The following is a 23,307-nucleotide window of genomic DNA, read 5'->3' on the forward strand; positions in this document are numbered from 1 at the left end:
ACTTCCAGGGTCATCGAAATTGATTCAACAGAAGTATATTGAATAATAAGGCTATGCAAATTACACGGTAATGATCATATGGTCTTGGTAGTATGTAATTATCGCTCATTGGTATGCAGCTCATTATAGTATGGGTAACAAGAATATGCGCAAAAATATGTATTAACCGCTATCCAATCAGTTGCATACGTTGCGTATGCATAATATTAAATTGCAGCGCCATTTCCGTTATACTTATATGTAAGCGGGTTTATTTGACCGCATCGCCAAATGCTTAATCAAAAATTCATGAGCTGAATACGCTACTGGTTGCCGTTGCCGTTGATGTTGTTGAATGTTGGTTGTTGCTAGCAAACGTATTTTGCATAAAAATCTGTATCTGCAGTTGATAGTATGCAAATGTTAATGATTTCATGTAATTTAATTTGGTCAGCGTAGCGTTAGTGTTTCTTAAAGACTCAATTGCATAGTTCTTAGGTCCTCAGTGACCTTCACATAGTAGCATAACATTTTTTGATAATTTAGCTATTGAAAATGCATCAGTAACATGTAATTCTCATTTAGATTTTTCAAAATAGCACTAGTAAATATATATATTTATATATTAGATAAATTCCATTAAGCAAATAAGAATAAAGTTTTAAATATTATTACATAGCTCGATAGTAAGAGACGTTGTGCACACCATAACATGTCTAAAACATTTTCTCATAACTCTTAAGATATGTAAAGTAATTGAATTATTAGAATATGTGTATTCAGTGAAATGGGGCCATTACTCGCTATCAATAAAAATGTTATTTTCATTTAAATTACTCATGTAAACTTTCCAAAGTTTATCAAATAATTTGATACTTATATAATTCTATAACTTATATAATTATTTAGTTTGATAATCAGCAATATGCATTACCTGAAGTTCACTTTAAATATTGATATAAAAATTAAAGTTTATGGTAAAATAATGTGAGCATGCAAAGTATATGCAATTTGATTAAATCAGCAAGCTTGTCAAGCAAACATTTTTAATATAGTGTCAGAAAGTCCAATAACTATTTGAGAAGTGCCAAAAAATGTTGCTCAAGCCAGAAATTCTGTTTTCTGTCTGTTAAAATATGTGAAAAGCAGTCGGTTCAATGCATTTCTACATAGTTTGTTTGCTTACCTGACAGTAGGACTGATAGGACTTGCACTGAGGCAAGTTCCTGGTATTTAAAGTTGTATTTGCAGTTGCTTGTCGACCCGAGTTGTTTGTATTTATATTTATAGCAGATTTAAAAAATGTCAGACGAGATTTTTTTGGCAACACAAACTGCAAGATATTTTTACAAGAAATGTAATGCCATGTAAAATATTTTAAGTGTTTGATTCTAAACATTTTAAGTTCAAACTAAAATAAATTTTAACCTCCATAATCTGAAGCTACGGAAATATTATTTATCTTGATTTTAAAACGAAATTAATGAAAGAAAATAAAACATCCTATTTATTAAGATTTTCGACTATGTTCTTGATGAGACTTTTTGATAGGCATTAAAGATTTCCAGCTTTATATTTGTTTTGTGTTTACATAATTTAACAAACTATGATTGGTTTGCTTTAGATATTTTTTGGGTATTCAACAAATGCCATTAGGAGTAAATGATTATTTGATGAATTTTAACTTTAAGTACTCTATGCTAAAGAGGATCAACTGCAAGCTTGCAGCTAATTCAAAAATAGCAACAACATCAACTGCAAACACAAAAAAAAAGTGCTGTCTGCTTTTTGAATAGCACTTTTTCATAATGCTATCATCCTTTTTTCTGTATTCGTTTATGTATATATTTCTTGCTGTGCTCTTATAATATGGCCACCATTACAGCCGCCAACATTTCCGGCGCGGACGCTGATTTTCCACTGCGGCCATGGCCCAAAACAGTTGCAATAAGTTGCGCTAAAAGTTTTACACGCCTTTTGCATAACCCCGCACTCGCCCTCATCTGTTAACACCCCTATTCCCAACATTCAACATGCCAGCAACAACAACTGTCGAAAAAAGCTCGACGAAGAAAATAAAAGCATTGGGCGTGGGATGGATGTTTGGACGTGGGCGTGACCATGGCACTGCCAATGCCACTGGTTCTTCATCTGCTTCTGGTGGGTTTCCTGCTAAAAATTTGAACGCGCTGATGGGCATTTTTACAACTGAAGCGTTAACTATGCGCAACTAGGAGAACAAAAAAAATAAAGCCAGAGAAAAAGAGCCCAAAAAAGGAAGTAAAGTTCTGGAAAGTACGAAAACACACAGGGCATAGTGCACGGGATCAGCGGGTGGAATAAAAATCTTCGATAGCTATACAAAGTATTTTCCATTTTATTTACAAGTTCAGTGCTAACGGCAAATTGAACCGAGAAGTGCGCAATTTTTATGAGCAAAATTAAAAGCATAAAGTGTGACTCTTATACACATACATATGTTTATAGCTTCTCTTGTATAGCTTAAGGTTTCAGCGCGAACTTAACTCAATTGCGTTTCACTTTTGGCTTAGACGATTGCCGTCCCATGAAAAAGTTCTGAAGTGCTCCCCACACTCGGCGTATGAGCCATAATAAGCAATAGATCACGAACAGAATGCCACCATAGAGTATCAGCATGGCATCCAGGTTATGGTATTGCACAAAATTAAGATCCTGGGAGGCGCTTCTTAAGTATCTGGCGCCCTTGTGCCTCGACACATGCTCCACCCAATAGACGGCACGCTCCAGTGGCAACTGTGGCTGATCTCTGTAGCGAGCCGACATGTCTTTTACCAACTCGAGTGCCTGTGGATCCTCAGTTAGTGTCTTAATTGCTGCCAGCAGTCTCTCAGATGTCAAGTCTTCATAGTTGACTGTTTTGCCATAGCCGTTCTGTTCAGCACGTGCCATATTGAGGAACTGATCGCCGAAGATCGGAATTCCAACAAAAGGTGTGCCATGGTAAATTGATTCGGTGGTGCTCAGCAGACCGCCGTGTGTAATGAATAACTTGACATTCTCATGCGCTAATATGTCATCCTGTGGGAACCAGTCCGAGATAAACACATTCTCCGGCTTGCCCGGTAGATTGGAATCCTCGAATTTCCACAACACGCGTTGCTTGACCTTGCTAAAGGTGTCAATCAAAGCCTGACGCTTCTCTTGGGGCAGAACTGCACTTTTCAAGTTTGAGCCCATGGAAAAGTAAATGACTCCGTGCTCGGCCCCTTTGATGAATTCCTCGATGTCCTTTGGCAGAGGCTGGCGCTGGCGTTGGATGTGCATACCGCCCACTTCGATCATGTTGGGCGAGTAGGGACGGGGAAAGCTCAGCGAGACGTGTTGATTTAGGAGGACAAGAGCCGCATTATTGCGCACCTCATAGAAGCTCTTCTTGTTATTGGGGAAGTATTTGTTGTAGACAAGCTCTTGCTTTGGCAAATAGTAGAATTTCATGAATAGATACTCGTATGTGAGGAAGGCCAAGTTGATAACTCGTTCGACAAACGACATATGATCGGAGAATTTCAGCAGAGCATGCGGCACATAGGAGGCTGGGGACGGCGATCCAACCTAAGACCATTTAACTGCTATATTAGTATATTCAATAGATAAAGGATGTCTGGTTTACCATATCAGTGTTCCAGCTGATAGCCCCAAAGGTGCCCAGGCCAATAAGTGGAGCATTGAAGTGCTCTGCCAGGCCAAAGAGGGCTTCATCGAGGAACACCTCGTCGATCACAGCATCGAAGGTCTGATTTGATTGCATAAGTTTCTGTACGGACGGATCTTGAAGCAATGCTTCACTAATGCGAATACCTGAAATTATTGTCAATTTTATAAATATACAATATGGTAAACTAACATTTATTGCGAAATCTTACCCATATCATAAAATCCAACAATCTGTTGTATAATGGGTTGTGCAGACTTTGTTAGCAGATTGTCTATATCGCCTGAAAAGATTAGAATAAATTTGATATAAATACCATACACATACATACGATATAACATATATAAGTAGATATAATAACAATATATTTATATTATGTTAATGTTTAATTCATTTGATGTACTGACTCGAACTTATTCGGCTAGTTTTTATCTGTAACTAACCTAAGCTGATCAGCGTTGTGATAAGACACATACAAATGTCTATCTATAATTTCAATCGATTGTTTTGAAAAGCTACCATACGTTATGCATTCCTATAACACTTGTTATCTAATTACTCGTATGTTAGTATTGCAATGACTCAATGCCAATTGTTCCATACCATATCAATATGATTAAATTCAAAGGTTATAATTTGTAGGCATTCAATAGTTTTTTTTTTAGTTTATCACTTTAATGCGGTTTACTTGTCTTAGAACTGTTAATGGCTACGATTACCTACCACCCATGGCCTTCAATATGCCTGGAACAGGAACATCGATAATATTCTCAATGGGCTTCTTGAGAGCAAAAGGTGAGATAAGTGTCACCTGGTGACCAGCTGCCGCTAGTCCCTTGGCCAGCGATGATCCCACATTATAGTGGGATCGAGCTCCAGTTGGCAGCACCACAAGGTAATTAAAGGCTGTCACAGAGCTCAATATGCCGAGTAGCAAAAAAGCGTTTAAACAGGTTTTATTGCGTGTCATTATAGTATCTATTATTTTTTGCTAGCAATCACAGTAATTTTAAAAATATCTCTATTAAAATACGGATTGTACATTTATTAATTTTTAAGCGATTCCATATGCGATCTACACGCGTCACCGTCTCGATACAAACTGACGAAACTCTCGCAAAAATTCAGAAATTATATGATATTCGTATAAGGAGCACGTTGACCGACCGGGCAGCTGATTGGAGTTGAGGATAGGCTATAGTGACTGCAAATCTGCGCTACACACGTATACTTTTCACAAACTATTGTGAAGTCATAATGAATGTGTTATTTTACGAGTGATCATTTTTGGTATAATATTTCTTATCGTGAGTCAGTATTAATACTTAATCATATGCTCGTGCGTAGTGTGTGTCCACACCGGTTTGCAGCGACATCGCAAAGTTTTCTATTTCTTTTAGTTTTGCTTTGTCCTCATTCGTAAATCGGTGTATCGCCGGCATTGTATGCCCAAATAAACATTTGGCTTTTGCTTTTCTGCCGGCACTTGTTAGTCAAAGTATATAATATAAAAAGGGGGAAACACAAACAATCTCTTTGCAATGTGTTTTCTATTATTCTTTATTCAACAATTTCAATTAAATACATGCCTATATTTTGTTATATTTATAATACACAAAACTGATTGAGCAATGAGTATTTTCTATTTCATTCTCTTAAGTGCTCATTGAACGTCGCTCTCTTAAATTTGCTCTTTTTTTAAGAGAGGCTAAACAGATTTACTGTTCTGTATTTACTGTTCAAACCAACAACACGTGAGAAAGACACGATAGAGAATGATCGACTGTTTAATACCCTAATACCCTTATCAAAATAGCTTAAATTAATTACATAAAATAATAAGAATTAATTACGTTTCAACTTCTTTGGCTTTTCTTGACCTTCACTTAGTTTGCATCTGATGAGTTTAAATAGAGACACCAAAAGGTAAAATATAGCAAACAAAATGAAACCTATGCCACCAAAGATCATAGCTAAGACATCTAGATTATGATACTCTATGAAACTTAAATCCTGAGCAGCACTTCGCAAATACTTGGCACCCTTCTGTCTGGTCACATGCTCCACCCAGTAGACAGCCCGTTCCAGGGGCGTTTCGTGCTGATCCCTGAACCTCACGGACATGGCATGAGCTTGCCGTGTGTAACTGGGATCATTGATAACTCTGTGTATAGCATTCCGTAGAGTTTCAGTTGATAGTTGGTCAAATCGGACTGTGATTCCAAAGCCAGACTGCTGGGCACGTGCCATATTCATATGCTGATCACCAAAAATTGGAATGCCTACAATGGGTTTACCATGATATATGGACTCAGTGGTGCTCAGCAGGCCGCCGTGTGTGATAAATAATTTGACATTCTCATGCGCCAATATGTCATCCTGTGGGAACCAGTCCGAGATAAACACATTCTCCGGCTTGCCTGGTAGATTGGAATCCTCGAATTTCCACAGGACGCGTTGCTTGAGACCGCGGAAGGTAGAAATAAGTGCTTCACGCTTTTGCTGTGGAAAATCCGCGCTTTTCAAGTTTGATCCCATTGAAAAGTAGATGACGCCGTGTTTGGCCCCTTTAATGAACCCTTCGATGTCCTGAGGGAGTGTCCTTTGCTGCCGCTGGACATGCATGCCCCCCACCTCGACCATGTTAGGTGCATAGGGACGAGGGAAGCTAAGAGAAACATGATTGTTTAGCAGTACCAGCGCGGTGTTTGTGCGCATGTCATAAAAGTTCTGTTTGTTGTGTGGGAAATGTTTCTTATAGAGCTGCTCCTGCTGTGGCAAGTAAAAGAACTTCTGATAGACGAGATCATAGGCTGTGAACAGCAGGTTGAGAGCACGCTCGAAGAAGCTCATGTGATCGCTAAGGGGCAGCAAAAAGTGTGGCACATACGAGGGCGGCGAGGGCGTGCCGACCAAATCAGTAGTCCAAGACGAGGCACCAAAGGTAGCGAGTCCAATCAGAGGTGCTTGAAAATGTTCGGCGAATCCAAAGTGAGCCTCGTTCATGAATACCTCACAGATGACAGCATCGTAGGTGCGATTCTCTTTTAATAGAGTCTCCACCGATGGCTCCTCTAGCAAAGTTTTTGTCATCTTTAGACCCAAGGCATGCAAAAGGGGAGTTCGCTGTATTATAGATTTCTTCGAACTCTCCAAAATTCTAGACTTGTGTACTGAAAAAAATATTTATTTATTTTGTATTGTGAAATTAATGAAATTCAAAGTGATCACACGTAATTGATAACTGGTGCGATATCAGCCGGCGTTTCAGTGATAACAATTACGTGACACTCATTGACACTTACCATCCATTACAGGTATAATGTTAACCAGGGAAATATCCAGTAAGTTCTTAATAGGTTTTTTTTGTGGAAATGCCGACGCAAAGGTGACCTCATGTCCTGCTGCCACCAATCCTTTAGCCAGAGCTTGCCCCACATAAAAATGAGACTTGGCTCCCGTTGGCAATACCATTAGATAAGAGTAACTGAAGACATGGCTCAAACTGGCCAATAACACAACACTAAAATACAGCAATTTCATATTGTTATTGTGTTCAGCTGCAGTTCTGTCTGACAACTGACGCTAGAACGCCTTACGAGGCTTTTTATTTAGTTTCGCTAGGGAAATATATGATAAGCGATAAGTCCAATGTAAAGAGTAAAATTCCCTCAACACAAAAATTTGTCAGTAGAAAACTCTCTCAATGTTTCTATTTCTTATGCAATCTATGTATAGAAATAGCTGATGAAAATATCGACAAAGTCGGGTAACACCAGTTAGCCATACCGAAAAGCATAAATATTCACAAATTGTTTATTTTTAATGTACATATTTTGTAATTTTAAATGAACGAAGGCTCATTCAATTACGCATCGCTTGGCAGCCCCATAAAAGGATGCTAATTTCTATGGCAGCTATCATTATGGAGCCCTATTTGAAAACTCAATATGTCCATATGGTAAATACATTCGAATACTTATTGTTGTTGCTGAATGCCATCAGCCGCAAACAATACACGTGTCTGTTGATTGATTTCGAAATAGAATGCCAACAAAAATAAACAAAATGTATATTCAGACGAGGGATAGAATTTAAATAAGCAACAGAGCAGTAAATTAAACAGAATCACAGTTCCATTGAAGCCTTTATATACGTTCATCGAGTGGCATCGCTCCGAGGTGCAAACGCCCGAAAATAAAGGAAATGAAATGCCAAAAAGACACACTTGCCAATGACATTGAGAAGCAGTCGAAAAAAATATGAATATACTTATGTATGTATATATTATTTGAACCAAAAGTTAGCTATGCAAGAAACTTTCTGGCTGGCGCGCTGAAAGTGAAAAGTAAATTCACGCAAAAGTCGCCTAAATGCACAGTAGAAATGTTGAGATATTTCAAAAGGTGAGGGTGCTGGAACTGTGGTGCGTGGTATGGTAAGTTGAAAAAGAATATGAAATGACAAAAATGCGAAATGAAACGGAAGTTTAAGCTGATTTGTTTGCAGGCAACAGCAACGAGTGTTACCATCGTCAGCCTCATGGGCAGCCATTTTGAAAGCGGAAGCGGAAGCCGCGTTTCAATCGTGCGCCTGATGAAGTTACGAGCGGCAACAGCAACAGTAACAAAAGTGATTCGCAACACCACAATATGTATGAGTGGCTCGCCCTAAGCACTCGTATGTGAGTGCAAATAAATTTAGCATAACAATACTTTACAATTTGTATGTGAATTCGAGGGGGATGCTTTTTATGTACATATATGATTTAAACATAATATTTCCAACTTTACGGGCACCCAATAATGTACACACCTACATATAAAATATGTATTGTATGATTGGGTAAGAGATGTAATTGCCCATTTGCCAACATTGATTTAATTTGTCGACTGCTTTGAATGTCGCGTCGTATTTGAAGCGTTTGGCGCAAGTCTTAAGCTCATTCCCTATTCATTGTGATTCATGGCCAGACACTGCGGTCCTTAATGGCGCAGTAACGTAATTAAAAAAGGCATTGCGGCAACGATACTTTTTATTTTCGGTTTTTACTGATATATTGTGCACACACACACGCTCACACTAACATATGTACAGGTTCTCTCACACCAGATTGCGCTTAAAATGACAGTTGCAGTTGCAGTTGCAGTTGCACAATGACAACATCCTCTAGCTGGGAGCTCTGCCACAGGGCTCTGGTTCCCGTAACGGGTGGCCATTGACTGCAGCACCAGCTTGCAAATTGATTGCGATTGTTGAGTTGATTGGCAGGCAAAATATGCAGACACACACACACACACACACACACACACACAAACTCACACAGATACGCACACTGACTGCATGCGACACTCACAAACAAAAACGACGCTTTGCGGTTTTCATTGTTATTTTCCGTTGTTTTTTACTTATTACTTTGCGCTGTTAAATTTTGTCACCATTGTTTTGATGGTTATTTAGTTCAAGTTCGTTTAATATCATAAATTTATATCTTTTTATTTATATTACAAGGTTGGTCTCTGTATAGTTTTACTAATAGTTATATGAGCTTACGTTCGCTTTAATAAATTATTTTAATCTCAAGTTCATTCTTAGGCAGGCTGAACTTGTCAGTTTAGTATATTAGAAAATTTGGTATTTCTGGGACTTTATAACTAAAATATTTTTGATCTAAAAATAAATGTACACAATGAAAAGCACAAAATTCAAGTACTTTAAGTGGTTGAGGTCAAGGCTCATCAGTTGCACACACTGGGGTTAAGTGACAGTGACATATTAAGTATCTTAGAGCAGGCTCCCCAGCGTCCCTAGCGTCCCGCGTTAGGGACCAGAAACCATCAAATTAGCCTGCGGGCGTGCTGCCAAAGTTTCAAAAATTGTCTCAGTGCCTATGCCTAAAAGCAACCGATGGTCAACAACAGCCAACAGCAAAAAGAGCAAATAAGAAGCAAGTTCCATGTTAAGATCAAGCGCGTGCCAAGTTGCCTATATTTTTTATTGTTTTTTTTTTCACTTTATTTTATTTTATCATACAATGAGCCCATTAAAAATGGGCAAAAAAGGGAATAATGTGTTTGGCAAAATGTTTGTAACAGGCAGAAGGGGGCCTGGCATACACCCAAGTATATATATTCTTGATCAGGATCAACAGCAGAGTCGATTGAGCCATGTCCGTCTGTCTGTCCGTCTGTTTGTGAGAGCTAAAGTCTTCAAAACTTGGTATTTAGGTTCCTGGATACCATAGGCAGATCAAGTTTGTTTTTATTTTTGGATCGGACCACTATATCATATATCTGCCATAGTAACGATACATCAAAAATGAAGTTTTAGTATGAAAAAGTTTTTTGTTTTTGAGATATCTTAATCAAACTGATAGAATATGCATTTAACTTGGTTTTCTCCATCCTGGCCGAAGATCGTTCAAATCGGTCGACTTTATCATATAGCTGTCATAGGATCGATCGGTCAAAAATCAACTTTTAATGTGAAAAAGTTTTTTTCTTTTTGAGATATCTTAGCCGAACTGTTAGAGCATGCCTTTAAGTTGGTTTTGAACATTTTAACCAAATTTGGTTGAGTTCGGTTCCATATATCATATAGCTGCCATGGGAACAATCGGTCGAAAATCAACTTTCAGTATAGAGTACCTAGGCCCAGGGTATCCTACTGTCGAGCGTGCTCGACTGTAACCGCCCACTTGTTTCATTTTTTGGTTTCTGGCGCACTTTGAAATATTAAAATTAATAATGAATGTTGACGGCCTTCATTTGTATTATTATTTGCACTGGTCGTTGTTGTTGTTATAAACTTAAAATCTTCATAATTATGTCTACACTCAAAAGTCCAATTCTAATTCAATCCTGGCAGGCTCTCTCTCTCTCTTCCTTTCTTCTGCGTTTTGAGTAAACTAGCTGGGACTTTTTTTTTTCGTTTTGCCACTATTTCTCTACCAGAGCCTTGTCTCTCTTTTTAACTCGCATTCACTTCGTTTTTCTGCCAAATTAAATTTTATTTAACTGTTGTGCATGAAATTGGTAACAATTTTTACGACATTTTTATGTTTTGCTGCACGCACACATACACACACCCAGACAAACATTCAAAAATTGGCGCTAATTTGTTTTTAAATAATTTAAGAATTTTTGACTGCCATTCGGTGATGGCGCCAACCCAATCCAATGAAACATTTTGTACGGCTGCCAAAATAATCTAATTAGATGCTGCCACGAACGGAGTTTCTACTTTCGACAGAGACTGACGATGCTGATGTTGGATGCTGGATGCTGTATGCCGGATGCTCAATGTCGATTTGCTTTATGCTACTTTCCTTGGCAACAGTTGTCGATTATGGTTGCCAAAAGGAATTTGGCAGGCAAACCGAAGGCATTGGCCAGCACAACGGGTTGGGGATGGGCAGCAGCCTTTGGATTTGTCCGGAATTGGCTTCAGCAAAATGCAAATCTTGGCTAATAGTTTTTGCCTATATGCATAATTGTGCAAAACACATAAATTCACTTGTTTACAAGATTAGTTGAGACCGTATTTCAAAACATAAAATAAGAAAATGCTTCTGTTATTGTTAATGGTAAAAAGAGTGTGATAAATTTATAAAAATTTAGCAATAGATTAATAAACCGAAATTGATTTCTAAATGTCTGAGTTTCAAATAACTACATTAATATAAGTTAAAATATACAAAAACGAAAAAAAGGATTCTCAAATGATTAATTTATTGGTCAGTTACTGTAACCCTTGCTTAAATGACTCATTTTAATATCATACCTATTATAATTCTATTAAAATAACCATACTTGAGTTATGGCCAAGAATAAGTTCAGGCTAAAAGTCCTCTACTTGCGGCTTAAAAAAATGCAGGCTGCGATTGCTTGTTGGCCGTAAAGGCAATTTATAATGAAATTATAAAATTTACGCTAGGTGGCACTTGTCGGGCTATTTGCCAGTGCAGTGGAGATGGTCTTGGCCTACTGCCTGAGCCTGGTTCTGGGTCTGGGACGGCTACTTGCAACTCAATTGCCAATTAAAGCGCATCAACATTAATGCTGGCCATGATAATGATGATAACGAGCTGCCGTCGACCATTGCACGTATGCCAGCAACAACAAAGGCGGCCACAGAAAGAGATGCACGTATATAGCCAGAGAGAGCGAGAGAGAGAGAGAGAGAATGAGAGAGAGAGGAAAAAGAAAGCATTGCCCATGATTGCCTCGGACTCTGGCGTTGACTGTGAACGCGGGTGCTTCAGTGTCGCTGACATGTCGCCCGCAATGTCGTGGTCCTTGTCGTCCTTGTTGGTCTGACATTTGACGGTAAATTAAAAAGCATAAAGCTCTCGGACAAGCATTCACAAACTGCATTCACAGGGAAAGAGGACTCAAAATGCCAGCACGAAAATTTATGCACGACTTGCATATTAAACGTGTGTTAATTTTAGAGCAGCCAACAGCTATGATGTCATCTCCCTCTATGATCCAGCTCCTGGTGCCTCTGCTGTAGCCATCCTGTGGCTATTGCTGTGCGTTTTCCACAAAGGCGCTGTCAATTTTCATTGCACAGGACGACGGGATGACGGGACGACGGGACTCGGGGTCGTCCAATGCGTCCTGTTGAAATGGCGCATGAAACGTCATTCAGAGACAGCCCTGACTGACATTTGTGGTAGCTAGTGGTGTTGTTGCTGCAGTTGGTATTATTGTTGAAATGGTCGCGTTTGCCTCAAGTCGACATTGTGTGTGTGCTGCTAAAATGTAAGTGAACTCCACTCGCCACAGATCTCAGCGTGGCTGGTCATGCAATTTTCCAGTTCAAAAGCTTAAAACTGAATTAAACTTTATGACTTGTCATACAGCAAACAACAGCAGATAGAGGAACAGCAACAGGATTTGCGGCAACTATAAAAGGGATTACATGCCATATGAAGAATAATGCGTGGATTCGCGTTATTGTTATGCCACAGATACTTGAATACACTAAGAACTTCTTGCAGAGCATGTTAGCTTTAAAAAAAATTGATGAAAAACAAATATATTTATAAGTCAGCAGATGAAATTATTACTTTAAATCATTTATTATTACACATACCTATTTACAGGGTATTCAATAGTGAGCACATAGAATGTGCCAACCAATGACTTGTTCTGGTTGGTTTCTCACGCTGACCAAATCGGATTATGGGGTAAAGCAAGTTGGCAAACAAACAAATAAATGTAATGAGTTTAAGTGGTAACGACAAAAATCGACAGACATTTTATTGAGCAAATATTAAAAATATTACGAATCGCTGGCCATTAGAGGCAGCCGTTGCTCAGTCTTTTCAGTTCAGAGAGCCACAGATACAGACGCAGTTACAGATACAGAAACAGATTCAGATACAGATACGGATACGGATAAAGCAAGCACTTAATGCTGATATGTATGAATGTAGCTAGCAAAAGGCAAAAAGGAATAGAAAGCAATCCCCTTACACATTCACACAGCGAGATAACAAACTTAATGTAATGTAATGGCCAAAAGAACCAAGAAAAGAACCAAACACAAACATTTGCGATGCTCATCCCAGCTCCAACTCCTGTTCCAGCTGCTCATCCTTTTGCTGTCCTCTGTTTGCTGGACATGTGTTTCCAATGGTTTTTGCGCCAACAGCTCTGCCATTTAAAAACGCACAAACTTGGCAACAAGGCTAAAAACAAACTTTTCACAAGAAAAAACTCGGTTGGCATTGCAGTTGCAGCGTTTATTTGATTTTTACACACCGATTTTGAGCTATTCTTTTATTAGATTTTTGCTTGGCGTTAGCACTTTCGTTGCATTTTTTTATACTTTCTTCATTTGGACGTTTTGCCAGTTGTGAATTTGTGAGATTTGATTTTAAAATTGCCCAGACGTAAAGCGGCAAGCAGCATGGAGCAAGATGCTAAGATTGAATGGAGTGTGTATCCAGGCAATGATCCCACCAAAGATGGAGTGTAAGGAGAGATTATGTGGGTATAATATTAGTATCGTATAAGACTTTTTAAATAGTAATGCCAGTTCGTTAAAAAACTAATATCTCACTAACAAAATAAATTTTTATATATCTTAGGGATCAAAAAGTGAATTTAATTTAGGTAACAAAAAATCACTTTTATATAACAAGTGATACAAATTTCAATTTTTTAAAATTCGCCAAAGCTCAGATTTTCTCTTGAGTTGTGATATCGTCATTTTTCCTAAGTTCTTAATAACATATTTTCAAAATTTCCAAAAATTTAACGTATACTTAACTGCGCATTTAAATTGACATAACCCAAACTCGACCATCTGCTAGCAATTGCAATTTAAAGCCATTACGCTAATAAATAATCTGCCACAATTTAGCACTGTGCCATCGATTTAATGCAGCGCCGCATATATGCGTACAGGAGTCTAAGGAGATGGCTGCATCAAGGCTAGAGATGCGCCCACTTAGAGCCATTACCCGTCTCTCTATCGACGCCTGTCGTACCACCCACAAATATGCTTCTTATGGATGTTTATCCTGTGACAGAGAAAACGCAAAAAAATTCATATGTTGGTATTTCTGCTGCTTTCAATTGCTTTTGGCACGATATCGACGCTGCTTTCAATATATAATAAAATTGCATATACTCGCTGTGCGCCTGGCACCAAACATCCTTGGCTGATTTTGCTGCTTCTGCTTCTGCTTCTGCTCCTGATCCTGCTGCTGCTTCACTTACAGTGAGTGCGTGTTGGCGCAATAATCAACAGTTATGTTATGAATGCACAAACACATCGGCAAATACACTCACAAACACATGCGATATGCTCACACAATAATGCGCATTTTAACCCCTTTGAGCGAGAGCTAAGGAGGGGGTGTAAGGGACCAGTAGTGAGCCCCCGGCATTCCCCATATGACACTCCATCTAAGTGATACGATAAATTTGGGATTTTCTTTGCATTATGCGCAGATTTGGCTGATTTCTTTCTACCCACAGATTTCTGTTCAGTTTTGCACACTGGCAGCTTGAAACTTTTTTAATAATAAATAAAAGTGCTTAACTTAATTCGAGCTGTTCAAAACGTTCTTTCAAGCTCCCCACACACACTGTTCGTTTGTATGTGTGTGCGTATTATGGATTTTCTGCTTGTATTTGGCCATTTTATTTGTTTCTTTGATTTACCCCTCCCCAAATTCAGACTCAAACACAGTATGTGGATATAATTTTTCGATTATTGTTGAGTTTTGGTGTGTTTTTTCCCTCGTGCGACCTTCTCTCATTTTCTACTGCTCATGTTTCTCGCTCTCATTTTGTGGCATTTGCGGCTGTTTACCTCGCCAGTGGCCAAAATGCAATTTATGTGCTTTAGCCAAATGTGAAACGTTTGGATTTTTATTTGTTGTTTTTAGTTTTCTTTTACGCTCTACCAATGTTATTGCCACTTGTCATTTGCGTGATTTACGCTTATCGCTGCAACCAAGTGTGTAATTTTCGATGTTTGTCAGCTTAGCAAAATTATTGTTGAAACTTGATGACTATCTTCTGATGATTCTTAAATACAAATCCATTCGTATGTCAACAAAAGAAAAAACTAAAAAATAATAATAGTTCTGATTAATAATTCGACATAGCCTCCTATAAGATAAGTTTCTATCAAATTTCCTATATCTGATTTTAACTCAAATATTGACTATTTTTTCAAGCAACAAACTCTGTATTCGAAAAGCAATTCATATTGTAGTAAAATGAAATGAAATTATTTTGCATGGACAAAAGCTATCAACTATCAAAGAATATTGAAAATCTCTACAAAAAATAATAATATTTTTATGCAAGTACGTACACATACACATTTACAATGTTTATACACACTGAGATAACAATCATGGGAATAGATTAAATTCACTTAAGTGCAAAGCATGGAAATGACACAAAATAATATTGTTGGTCAACAACGAGTATCTGAAGCTGAGAAGTATTCAGAAATTTATGTTATTTTTAAGTCAAATTGAAATGCATGTCAGACATTTGCTCTATAGAAAACCAACACTTTCTCTGTGTGTGAGCTTTACACTAAACTAAATGCAATTCAAGAAACATTATAAAAATTGCACCTCAAGTTGACTGGCAACCAGTTTGCGACTGCTGACTCCATACCATCATAATAAGTTAATAATTAAACGTTCTCGGGTTAGACACCAAAAAATTGCTATGATTTCGGGCAGTCTAGTATGCAAATGAGCTCTGATTAGCAGTTTGCACGTTAGGTATTTGAGTTCTGTGCAAATATTGCAACACAAAAATGTTATGCCATTAATTGGAGTGAAGTAAATTTAACAGAGCACTACGTTATCTTTTTTTTTTTTTATTTTACATGTATTGTTGCTGTTAACCCGGGCAACAGCATCTCACAGCATTTTTTAAATGACATTTTGACATCAATTAAAAGTAGCAAAATTTTTTTTTAGTCCAACTCTTCGCTTAGTGTTGCAGAAATCCAAATATGCTTCAGAGTTATAGGAAAGCTAGACAGTGAAATCTTTCCTATATGCCTTATCTGCAGTTTAAATTTATGAAAATCTATTTCCGGTTTGTTTTTTCCCATTGCTGGAAGTTATTTTAAATAATTACAAATTGTGGCCATATTTACAAGCCGATTTTAAAACAAGTCTAAAGCTTTCGTTTCAATATATATATTTTTAGACACAAACAAATTGCAAACACTCAAAAACTTCTCAACTATCAAAAATTCTTTTAAATTAATTTTTTGTTGTCAACAAATCCTTCATCCGGTTGAGGGCGCTTCCAGCTTTGAACCACTCAATCTGTTCCGCGTTAAAGGAGTGATTCAACTTGATTTTATCGGAGCTGCCACCGTTCTTTATCTCGCAATCGATGGGTTGTCCAGGTGCCATTTTAGCTAGATTGAGTAGCGATATTTTGCTGGTTGGTTGGATCTTGTCATAGTCGCCGGCATTGTCAAAGGTCAGTGCAAGCAGACCCTGTTTCTTCAGATTGGTCTCATGTATACGGGCAAAGGATTTTACTATAATGGCTACTCCACCCAGGTGGCGTGGTTCCAGTGCAGCATGCTCACGGGAAGAACCCTCTCCGTAGTTCTCTTCCCCAACAGCTACCCACTTAACTTTGTTTGCCTTGTAGTCGCGGGCCACTTCGGGAACAGTTCCCCAGTCATTGCTGCGTTGGTTCTTGATCTTGTTCATCTCGTTGTTCTCGGCATTGGTGGCGCCAATGAACAAATTGTTAGAGATATTGTCCAAATGGCCCCGATATTTCAGCCAGGGACCGGCTGCCGAAATGTGATCAGTTGTGCACTTTCCTTTCACCTTGATAAGAACGGTGAGATCGGTTAGATCCTTACCGTCCCACTTATCAAAGGGTTGCAAGAGCTGCAGACGGTTGGACTTGGGATCAACAGCGACTTTAACGCTTCCTCCATCACTGGGTGGTGCAGTGTATGTATCCTGTCCGGGATCGAATCCTTTGGAAGGCAATTCCTCGCCCATGGGTGCTTTGAGCTTGAACTTCTTACCCTTGCTGTCGGTTAGCTCGTCCGTCATTGGATTAAAGCCCAAGCAGCCGACAATCGAAAGAGCGGTTACCATTTCAGGACTTGTCACAAAGCAGTGTGTAGCTGGATTTGCATCATTGCGACCTGTAAAGTTTCTATTGTAGGATGTGACAATAGTGTTCTTCTCGCCCATTTTCACGTCCTTACGATCCCACTGGCCAATGCAAGGACCACATGCATTTGCCAGCACAGTGCCACCAAATTTATTGAACACTTCCAATATACCGTCACGCTCAATTGTAGCGCGAATTTGTTCAGAGCCGGGAGTTACATTGAAGGGAATTGTGGCCTTGAGTCCGTGATCAATGGCATCCTGGGCAATGCTGGCACAGCGTCCCATATCCTCGTATGAGGAGTTCGTGCAGGAGCCAATCAGACCGACCTTGATTTCTAAGGGATAACCATTTTTCTTCGAATTCTCACCTAGTTTGCTAATGGGATGTGCCAAATCCGGTGTATATGGACCATTTACCAATGGCTCAAGTTTGTCCAAATCAATCTCAATCAACTGATCGTACTTACATCCCTTATCGGGTGTCAATATATTCGTATACTTCTGTGCTTCATCGGCAATAGCCCCTCGGCCGGTGGCACACAGATATTTGACCATGCGCTCATTGAAGGGGAACAACGAGGTTGTTGCACCGATTTCGGCACCCATATTACAAATGGTGGCCATGCCCGTACAGGAGATGGATTCAACACCCTTGCCATGGTACTCAATTATGGCGCCTGTGCCGCCTTTAACAGTCAGAATTTCAGCTACCTTTAAAATAACATCTTTGGCCGAGGTCCAGCCACTGATTTTGCCAGTTAGATGAACGCCAATCACATTGGGGCACTTCAACTCCCAGGGCATGCCGGCCATCACGTCAACAGCATCGGCGCCGCCCACTCCAACACAAAGTCCGCCAAGACCACCTCCGTTGGGCGTGTGGGAGTCGGTGCCGATCATGAGAAGGCCTGGAAAGGCATAATTCTCTAGTATAATCTGATGGATAATGCCACTGCCGGGCTTCCAGAAACCCAGGCCATACTTGGCACTGGCGCTGGCAAGAAAGTCATACACTTCCTTGTTATCATCGATGGCACGTTTCAGGTCCAACTCTCCGCACTTTTGTGCCTCGATTAAGTGATCACAATGAACCGTCGATGGCACAGCCACCTTGCTCAGCCCCGAGGAGATGAACTGCATCAAGGCCATCTGAGCTGTCGCATCTTGCATGGCGACACGGTCGGGACGTAGCAGCAAATAGGACTTGCCACGCTCGATCTCCTGTCCGCTAGGATCATCCAAATGCGAGTAAAGTACTTTCTCCGATAACGTAAGCGGACGATCTAAGCGAGAGCTTATGCATTCCAGTTTCTCACTCAGCTTCTTATACGGTAAGGGATTGCCGGACTCGAGTCTTGTCATGGACACACCCGACGCCTTGGAACTCATGGAAGCGTGCCATTGACTCATCAACGGTCCAATAGCTCTCCTGCATAGCTTTCGCACCCTTTCGGCAGTCTGTGCAATAATTTTTTTAGACATAGTATTAAAAGCTTATGGCAAAATATATAAAAATATTTAGATACTTAAAACTTTCACAAATTTTGTCACAATGATAAACGTAAATAAAACTATGTAGCAAGATTTGATGTTGTTAGAAAAGCATGTCAGAGATTTGTTAACTCATATTGCTTGACTTACTTTGATCGAATGAGCTATTGGTATAAATCTAGTAAATGTTGTTAAGAATTTCATTACCTAACTGTTAGTGTGGGATAACGCTATGTACTCTTAAATCGTAATATACTAAAAAGCTAATGAAAGAAGTGATAGCATTTTGTAGAAAGGAAATTCATCCCTGATAATTATACATACTTCTTAAGTGATCTTTATGATCATTTTTAAAATCTTGAATCTATTTCAAATCAAACCATTCGTAATTTAAAGCTGCATAAAATAATTTCGTATTTACAAAATTTCTTAACCACAGATTGAATCATGTTAATTTATTGTCTTATCGTAATTAAACATAAATTTCAAGCTACACAGTGCTTGAAAACCTACAAGTACAAATGAGCAAACACTTTTCCATGTACAAATCGATAGTTGAATGGGTCGCTTGACTTAAAAATTTCAATACAAGCCATGGATGCAGATAAAAAAAGAGAAGACTAAGGCCTACATTCATGTCACCCTGACTGATGTTGCCACAAAGTGAAGCAAGCGACTTATACGGAACTATGTATGTCTGTGCACCTGTGCTGCATAACACATTCTGACTAGATTCATCCAATCCAAAGGCTAACTGACGAACAACTTCAATACAAGTGGCAAAGAGAAGGACAACATGTCATTTACCTTGTGGTGGATGGTAAGGGGGAGTAAACGGAAAGAAGTGAAGACCAAAGTGTCAACTACAAGTGAGATGCACAACGAACTGTAGCTCTGCATCCTGCCATTGTGTTAGCAACAGTGTACCGAGTGTCATAATAGATGGACCAGGACACACTATACGCCGGACAATGGTCAGTCAGACCGGTAGTTGGCCGCACCACATTCAATTGAAATCGACGTGCCTGTTTGCCACAATGCCGTTGACAACGGTCAGCCGTCCAGAGGTGCAGAGGGGAGAAGAGACTTGACCCCATTGTAAGTAGGCAGCGGCAGTAACAATGCCAAAAATTGATTGCCAACTACTTGGCAAATACCTACACACACACACACACACACACACACACACACACACACACACACACACCTCCGCCTACAAAACTTATTTCAAATGACAAACTGAGCTTCGGACTAGCCACAACGTCGACTATGATTTTCTATAATTGATGGATTCAATTTTGTACCCAAAAACGGAACACACAAAATTGCATAGTTAACCCTCGTCCAATTGAATTTTGTCATTGTGTCGGTTCAGCTTCCAATTTAAAAAAAAAAACAAACCCAGAATATACCCTATATTTCCTCTTCAAAATATTATTCTTATTCCAAACATTAATGAGTAAGGCGAATATGCGGAGGCACATGCTTTGGTCAACTAAAGTTCAATAGAAAAGTCTCAATTGAGTGAAGACATACATGGCCTACATATCTTTAATCAATCTATAGTATAGTATAAATTACTTTTACTTATTGTTACTGCAAACGTATAATATTTATTGTACTTTAAGTCCTCTATACGTATGGTAAAATCGGACTAATATAAATATCATTAAAATACCAATTGTAGAGACGATCAGTCGAAAATAGAATTCGGATTACGGCAAACGCTTTAAATCTACTGCATGTCACAAATAATTATTCTTTTTTCGTTTTCCACGACTTTAGTACACTCACTCTTGGGCTTGTATTTTAAAGAGTATAAAATGTCAAGGCTGTGTATATATTACTTCAAAAATGGCAGTTATGTGTGCCAATTTGAAAATGAAAATATGCAATCAGCCTAAATATATTTGTCGTTTTTTTTTTAAAAAAAGATTGTAGATCTAATGTGTTCTCAAGTTTTTTTTTAAATATAAATTTTTAACCATAAATTTGAACACTTTTTTGCAGCCATTGGAGAAGGAAGAAGAGAAGAGGAACATTTGGATCCGTAACCTTACATACGTCGAAATCTTCAATGCAGATAATAGTTTAATTTGGAAATTTTTAATAAAACGTATATTATGCTTAACGGACTTGTGTGAATCTTATGGTTCGAAGCACATTTCTAGTTCGTGTACTTCTCGTCGGATAGGGCGCAATGTAAATGCATCTGCAATGGGAAAATGCCTGAAAATTACCGAGAAAATTTATGTACTGCTCCGTTGATTGTGGTGGGCGACTGTTTGAGTATGCGGCTGGGTGTGGCACTGTGCTGTCGGTGTCTGTGGCCAAAGTTGCAACAAAACTGAAACTTTGGACTACAAAAAAATGTTAATCCTCGTTTTTGCAGCACATAGCGAACAATACGTTTGTTTTTGCTGCCCCTACGCCAATGCTGCTGCAGCCTCAGCACAGCACAGCACAGCTTGCGGTAAAACTTTTCAATAATATTCCCAAAAGTCCAGTCCAGTCCAGACGTCGATGTCGACGTCGACTACGACGACAGCAATGACGACGACTTCGAGGCGGACAACGAAAAGCATGAGATGGACAAAAAGAGACAAGAAGCAGCAAGGAAGGGCAACGACAACGGCAACGGAAGTGTCGCCATAGTTGGACATATAGCATAGTTTCTGGCGCTCTGGCAGCCATATTGCCTTAATACCCGAAAAGAGAAAGCATACACTTATATGTATTCCAAAAGCCGATATCTCGCTCAAACAAAATTTAATTAAATTCAATATGAAACACAAAAGACTAAACCGAGCAAATAAATAGTAAAAAGCTGAAAGCGGAAAATTAATTTCAAAGCAAAAGCAAGTTAATGATTGGACCTTCGATTTATTTTCAAATTTTAACTATATTTTATTGTGAACTTTAAATGTTAAGAAAAAAAACAAATTATTTCTTAGAAATTGAATGCATTAACTATTTTCGTTCCATATTTTGAAAAAAAAGGGCTAGAAATGGAAAAGTCAATAAATTTTTTGTAATACATTTTTTGATTGCGAGCCTACTTCTTTTCAAGTGGATTTAAAGGTTAAAACTGAAACTATATTTTAATGAATGAATTGTGGTTTTAAAAAAACAATGTTAGAAAATACTTGGAAAATAGTTTTGGTATAGAAACTTAATAAATGTATACAATTCAATCTAAATTGTATCAAAAATCAACTTATATTTCTAAAACAACAACTAGATTTCTGGAATGCTCCGAAAGTAGTTTGGGATATGTGGAACCGAAGCAATTGACCAGGACACCCACGAGTGTAGCTTTGTTTTAGTGCGCCCAACAGACAAATTCAGCATTTCCCGCACACGTGGCTTTGGCGATTTCCTTTTGTGCAAACATATTTTACCGCAATTGCGGCACACGAGTTCTAGCGCCATTGAGCCGTGAGTAACTGAGCCACACCCACCCAACCACATCACCATAATGAAACTGAGCCCCTCTTTTGTGTATAAATATGGATTTTTTCCCCAGTGCTTCCAACTGCAGGCTATAACTGGTCCACTGTTACTCCTGCTCCTGCTCCGGGCTTAGACTCAGCCTCAGCAGCAGCTTCTTGTTTTAAATTTGTTTTGTTTGGTTTTGTTTTGCCTTCTATCCACTAAGCTCTATTGTTTCTCACTTACTGCCATCGCTGCGCTCCGATGACGTTGCAATGGAGCCAACTCGTGGTTAACTAGCGCACCTGGACCATATCTACCTGGTTGGCCTGTTTGGATCCATGCTGCGCCGCTTTTATCCGCATTGTTTCCGTCAATAGACGCATTTGTGCGGGTCAGTTGGATAAAAAGAAAGCAACGTCGGCCAGGTTGACCAACTGGGCAGCTGTCCCTGCCCCTTCCATAGCTCCACAGCCTGACTCTGGTTGCTGTTGTGGCTGGAGCTGTTGGGCGCACATAATTAGATTTAATTTTTCAGTTTTCCATATTACCATCCCCTTGTTGCCCTCGGGACCTCTGCGTGCAAGAAAATGACTCCATTTAGTAGCACAGAAATTATGAGTTGCAGGCTTAAAGAGCAGCAAAAATATATTTCATGCTGATCTACGGACATTAAAGCAAGCTGTAAAGTAGATACTTGAGAGACTTTTCGGTGAGACCTTCAGCCAGCGATTTACTCTTGTTTATAGAGTGAAGCAGTATCCCAACCCCAATGCTCCATTCTGGTAGTTATTTTCCAACGTAAATAACCTTTCAGTGAGCAGCACTTAAAAATACGCAAATTTATTGCCCATGTTCCATTTTGGTTTCGACTCAAGGCGGCGGGCAGCTCCATTTGAAGTTCGTCGAATGGAGCCCTATGTCCATCAAGTCAACGATAAACCCTTGGTTTTATGCCACTATCATAATACGAGTATGTACACAATAATTATTCCCCGGATGGATTATAACGTAAACACAAAACGAACGAGCGTAAAAAATTCTTGAACTGTAGCTGAGCGCCGTT

At 39.0% G+C, this 23,307-nt stretch overlaps 3 protein-coding genes across 3 annotated transcripts; all 3 read right to left on the bottom strand.

Moving 5' to 3' along the window:
* Nucleotides 1-2,335: 2,335 nt before the first annotated feature.
* LOC117792701 (UDP-glucuronosyltransferase-like) lies at nucleotides 2,336-4,788 on the bottom strand. Its single transcript, XM_034632930.1, has 4 exons — nucleotides 4,397-4,788; nucleotides 3,885-3,956; nucleotides 3,632-3,819; nucleotides 2,336-3,573 (listed from the first exon to the last, which is right to left on the bottom strand). The coding sequence occupies exons 1-4, from the start codon at nucleotides 4,641-4,643 to the stop codon at nucleotides 2,506-2,508; spliced, it is 1,575 nt and encodes a 524-aa protein (XP_034488821.1). The 5' UTR covers nucleotides 4,644-4,788; the 3' UTR covers nucleotides 2,336-2,505.
* Nucleotides 4,789-5,373: 585 nt separating this feature from the next.
* On the bottom strand, nucleotides 5,374-7,251 carry LOC117792069 (UDP-glucuronosyltransferase 2B20-like). Its single transcript, XM_034632028.1, has 2 exons — nucleotides 6,979-7,251; nucleotides 5,374-6,846 (listed from the first exon to the last, which is right to left on the bottom strand). Exons 1-2 carry the CDS (start codon nucleotides 7,214-7,216, stop codon nucleotides 5,519-5,521), a joined length of 1,566 nt encoding a protein of 521 aa, XP_034487919.1. The 5' UTR covers nucleotides 7,217-7,251; the 3' UTR covers nucleotides 5,374-5,518.
* Nucleotides 7,252-16,318: 9,067 nt separating this feature from the next.
* LOC117792052 (probable aconitate hydratase, mitochondrial) lies at nucleotides 16,319-18,884 on the bottom strand. The gene has a single exon (XM_034632007.1). It carries the CDS (start codon nucleotides 18,798-18,800, stop codon nucleotides 16,431-16,433), a length of 2,370 nt encoding a protein of 789 aa, XP_034487898.1. The 5' UTR covers nucleotides 18,801-18,884; the 3' UTR covers nucleotides 16,319-16,430.
* Between the last annotated feature and the right edge of the window lie 4,423 nt (nucleotides 18,885-23,307).

Source organism: Drosophila innubila, assembly GCF_004354385.1.
Source record: "Drosophila innubila isolate TH190305 chromosome 3R unlocalized genomic scaffold, UK_Dinn_1.0 2_E_3R, whole genome shotgun sequence".
Taxonomy (NCBI): domain Eukaryota; kingdom Metazoa; phylum Arthropoda; class Insecta; order Diptera; family Drosophilidae; genus Drosophila; species Drosophila innubila.

What these genes read in the sequence shown, in the direction of transcription:
- LOC117792052 (XM_034632007.1), bottom strand. Translation starts at nt 18,800, where the DNA reads ATGTCTAAAAAAATTATTGCACAGACTGCCGAAAGGGTGCGAAAGCTA.
- LOC117792069 (XM_034632028.1), bottom strand. Translation starts at nt 7,216, where the DNA reads ATGAAATTGCTGTATTTTAGTGTTGTGTTATTGGCCAGTTTGAGCCAT. An exon ending in CATTATACCTGTAATGGATG is followed by an intron (nt 6,847 to 6,978) that starts GTAAGTGTCAAT and finishes TATTTTTTTCAG; the next exon opens with TACACAAGTCTAGAATTTTG.
- LOC117792701 (XM_034632930.1), bottom strand. Translation starts at nt 4,643, where the DNA reads ATGACACGCAATAAAACCTGTTTAAACGCTTTTTTGCTACTCGGCATA. An exon ending in CATATTGAAGGCCATGGGTG is followed by an intron (nt 3,957 to 4,396) that starts GTAGGTAATCGT and finishes TAATCTTTTCAG; the next exon opens with GCGATATAGACAATCTGCTA. An exon ending in TCAGCTGGAACACTGATATG is followed by an intron (nt 3,574 to 3,631) that starts GTAAACCAGACA and finishes AAATGGTCTTAG; the next exon opens with GTTGGATCGCCGTCCCCAGC.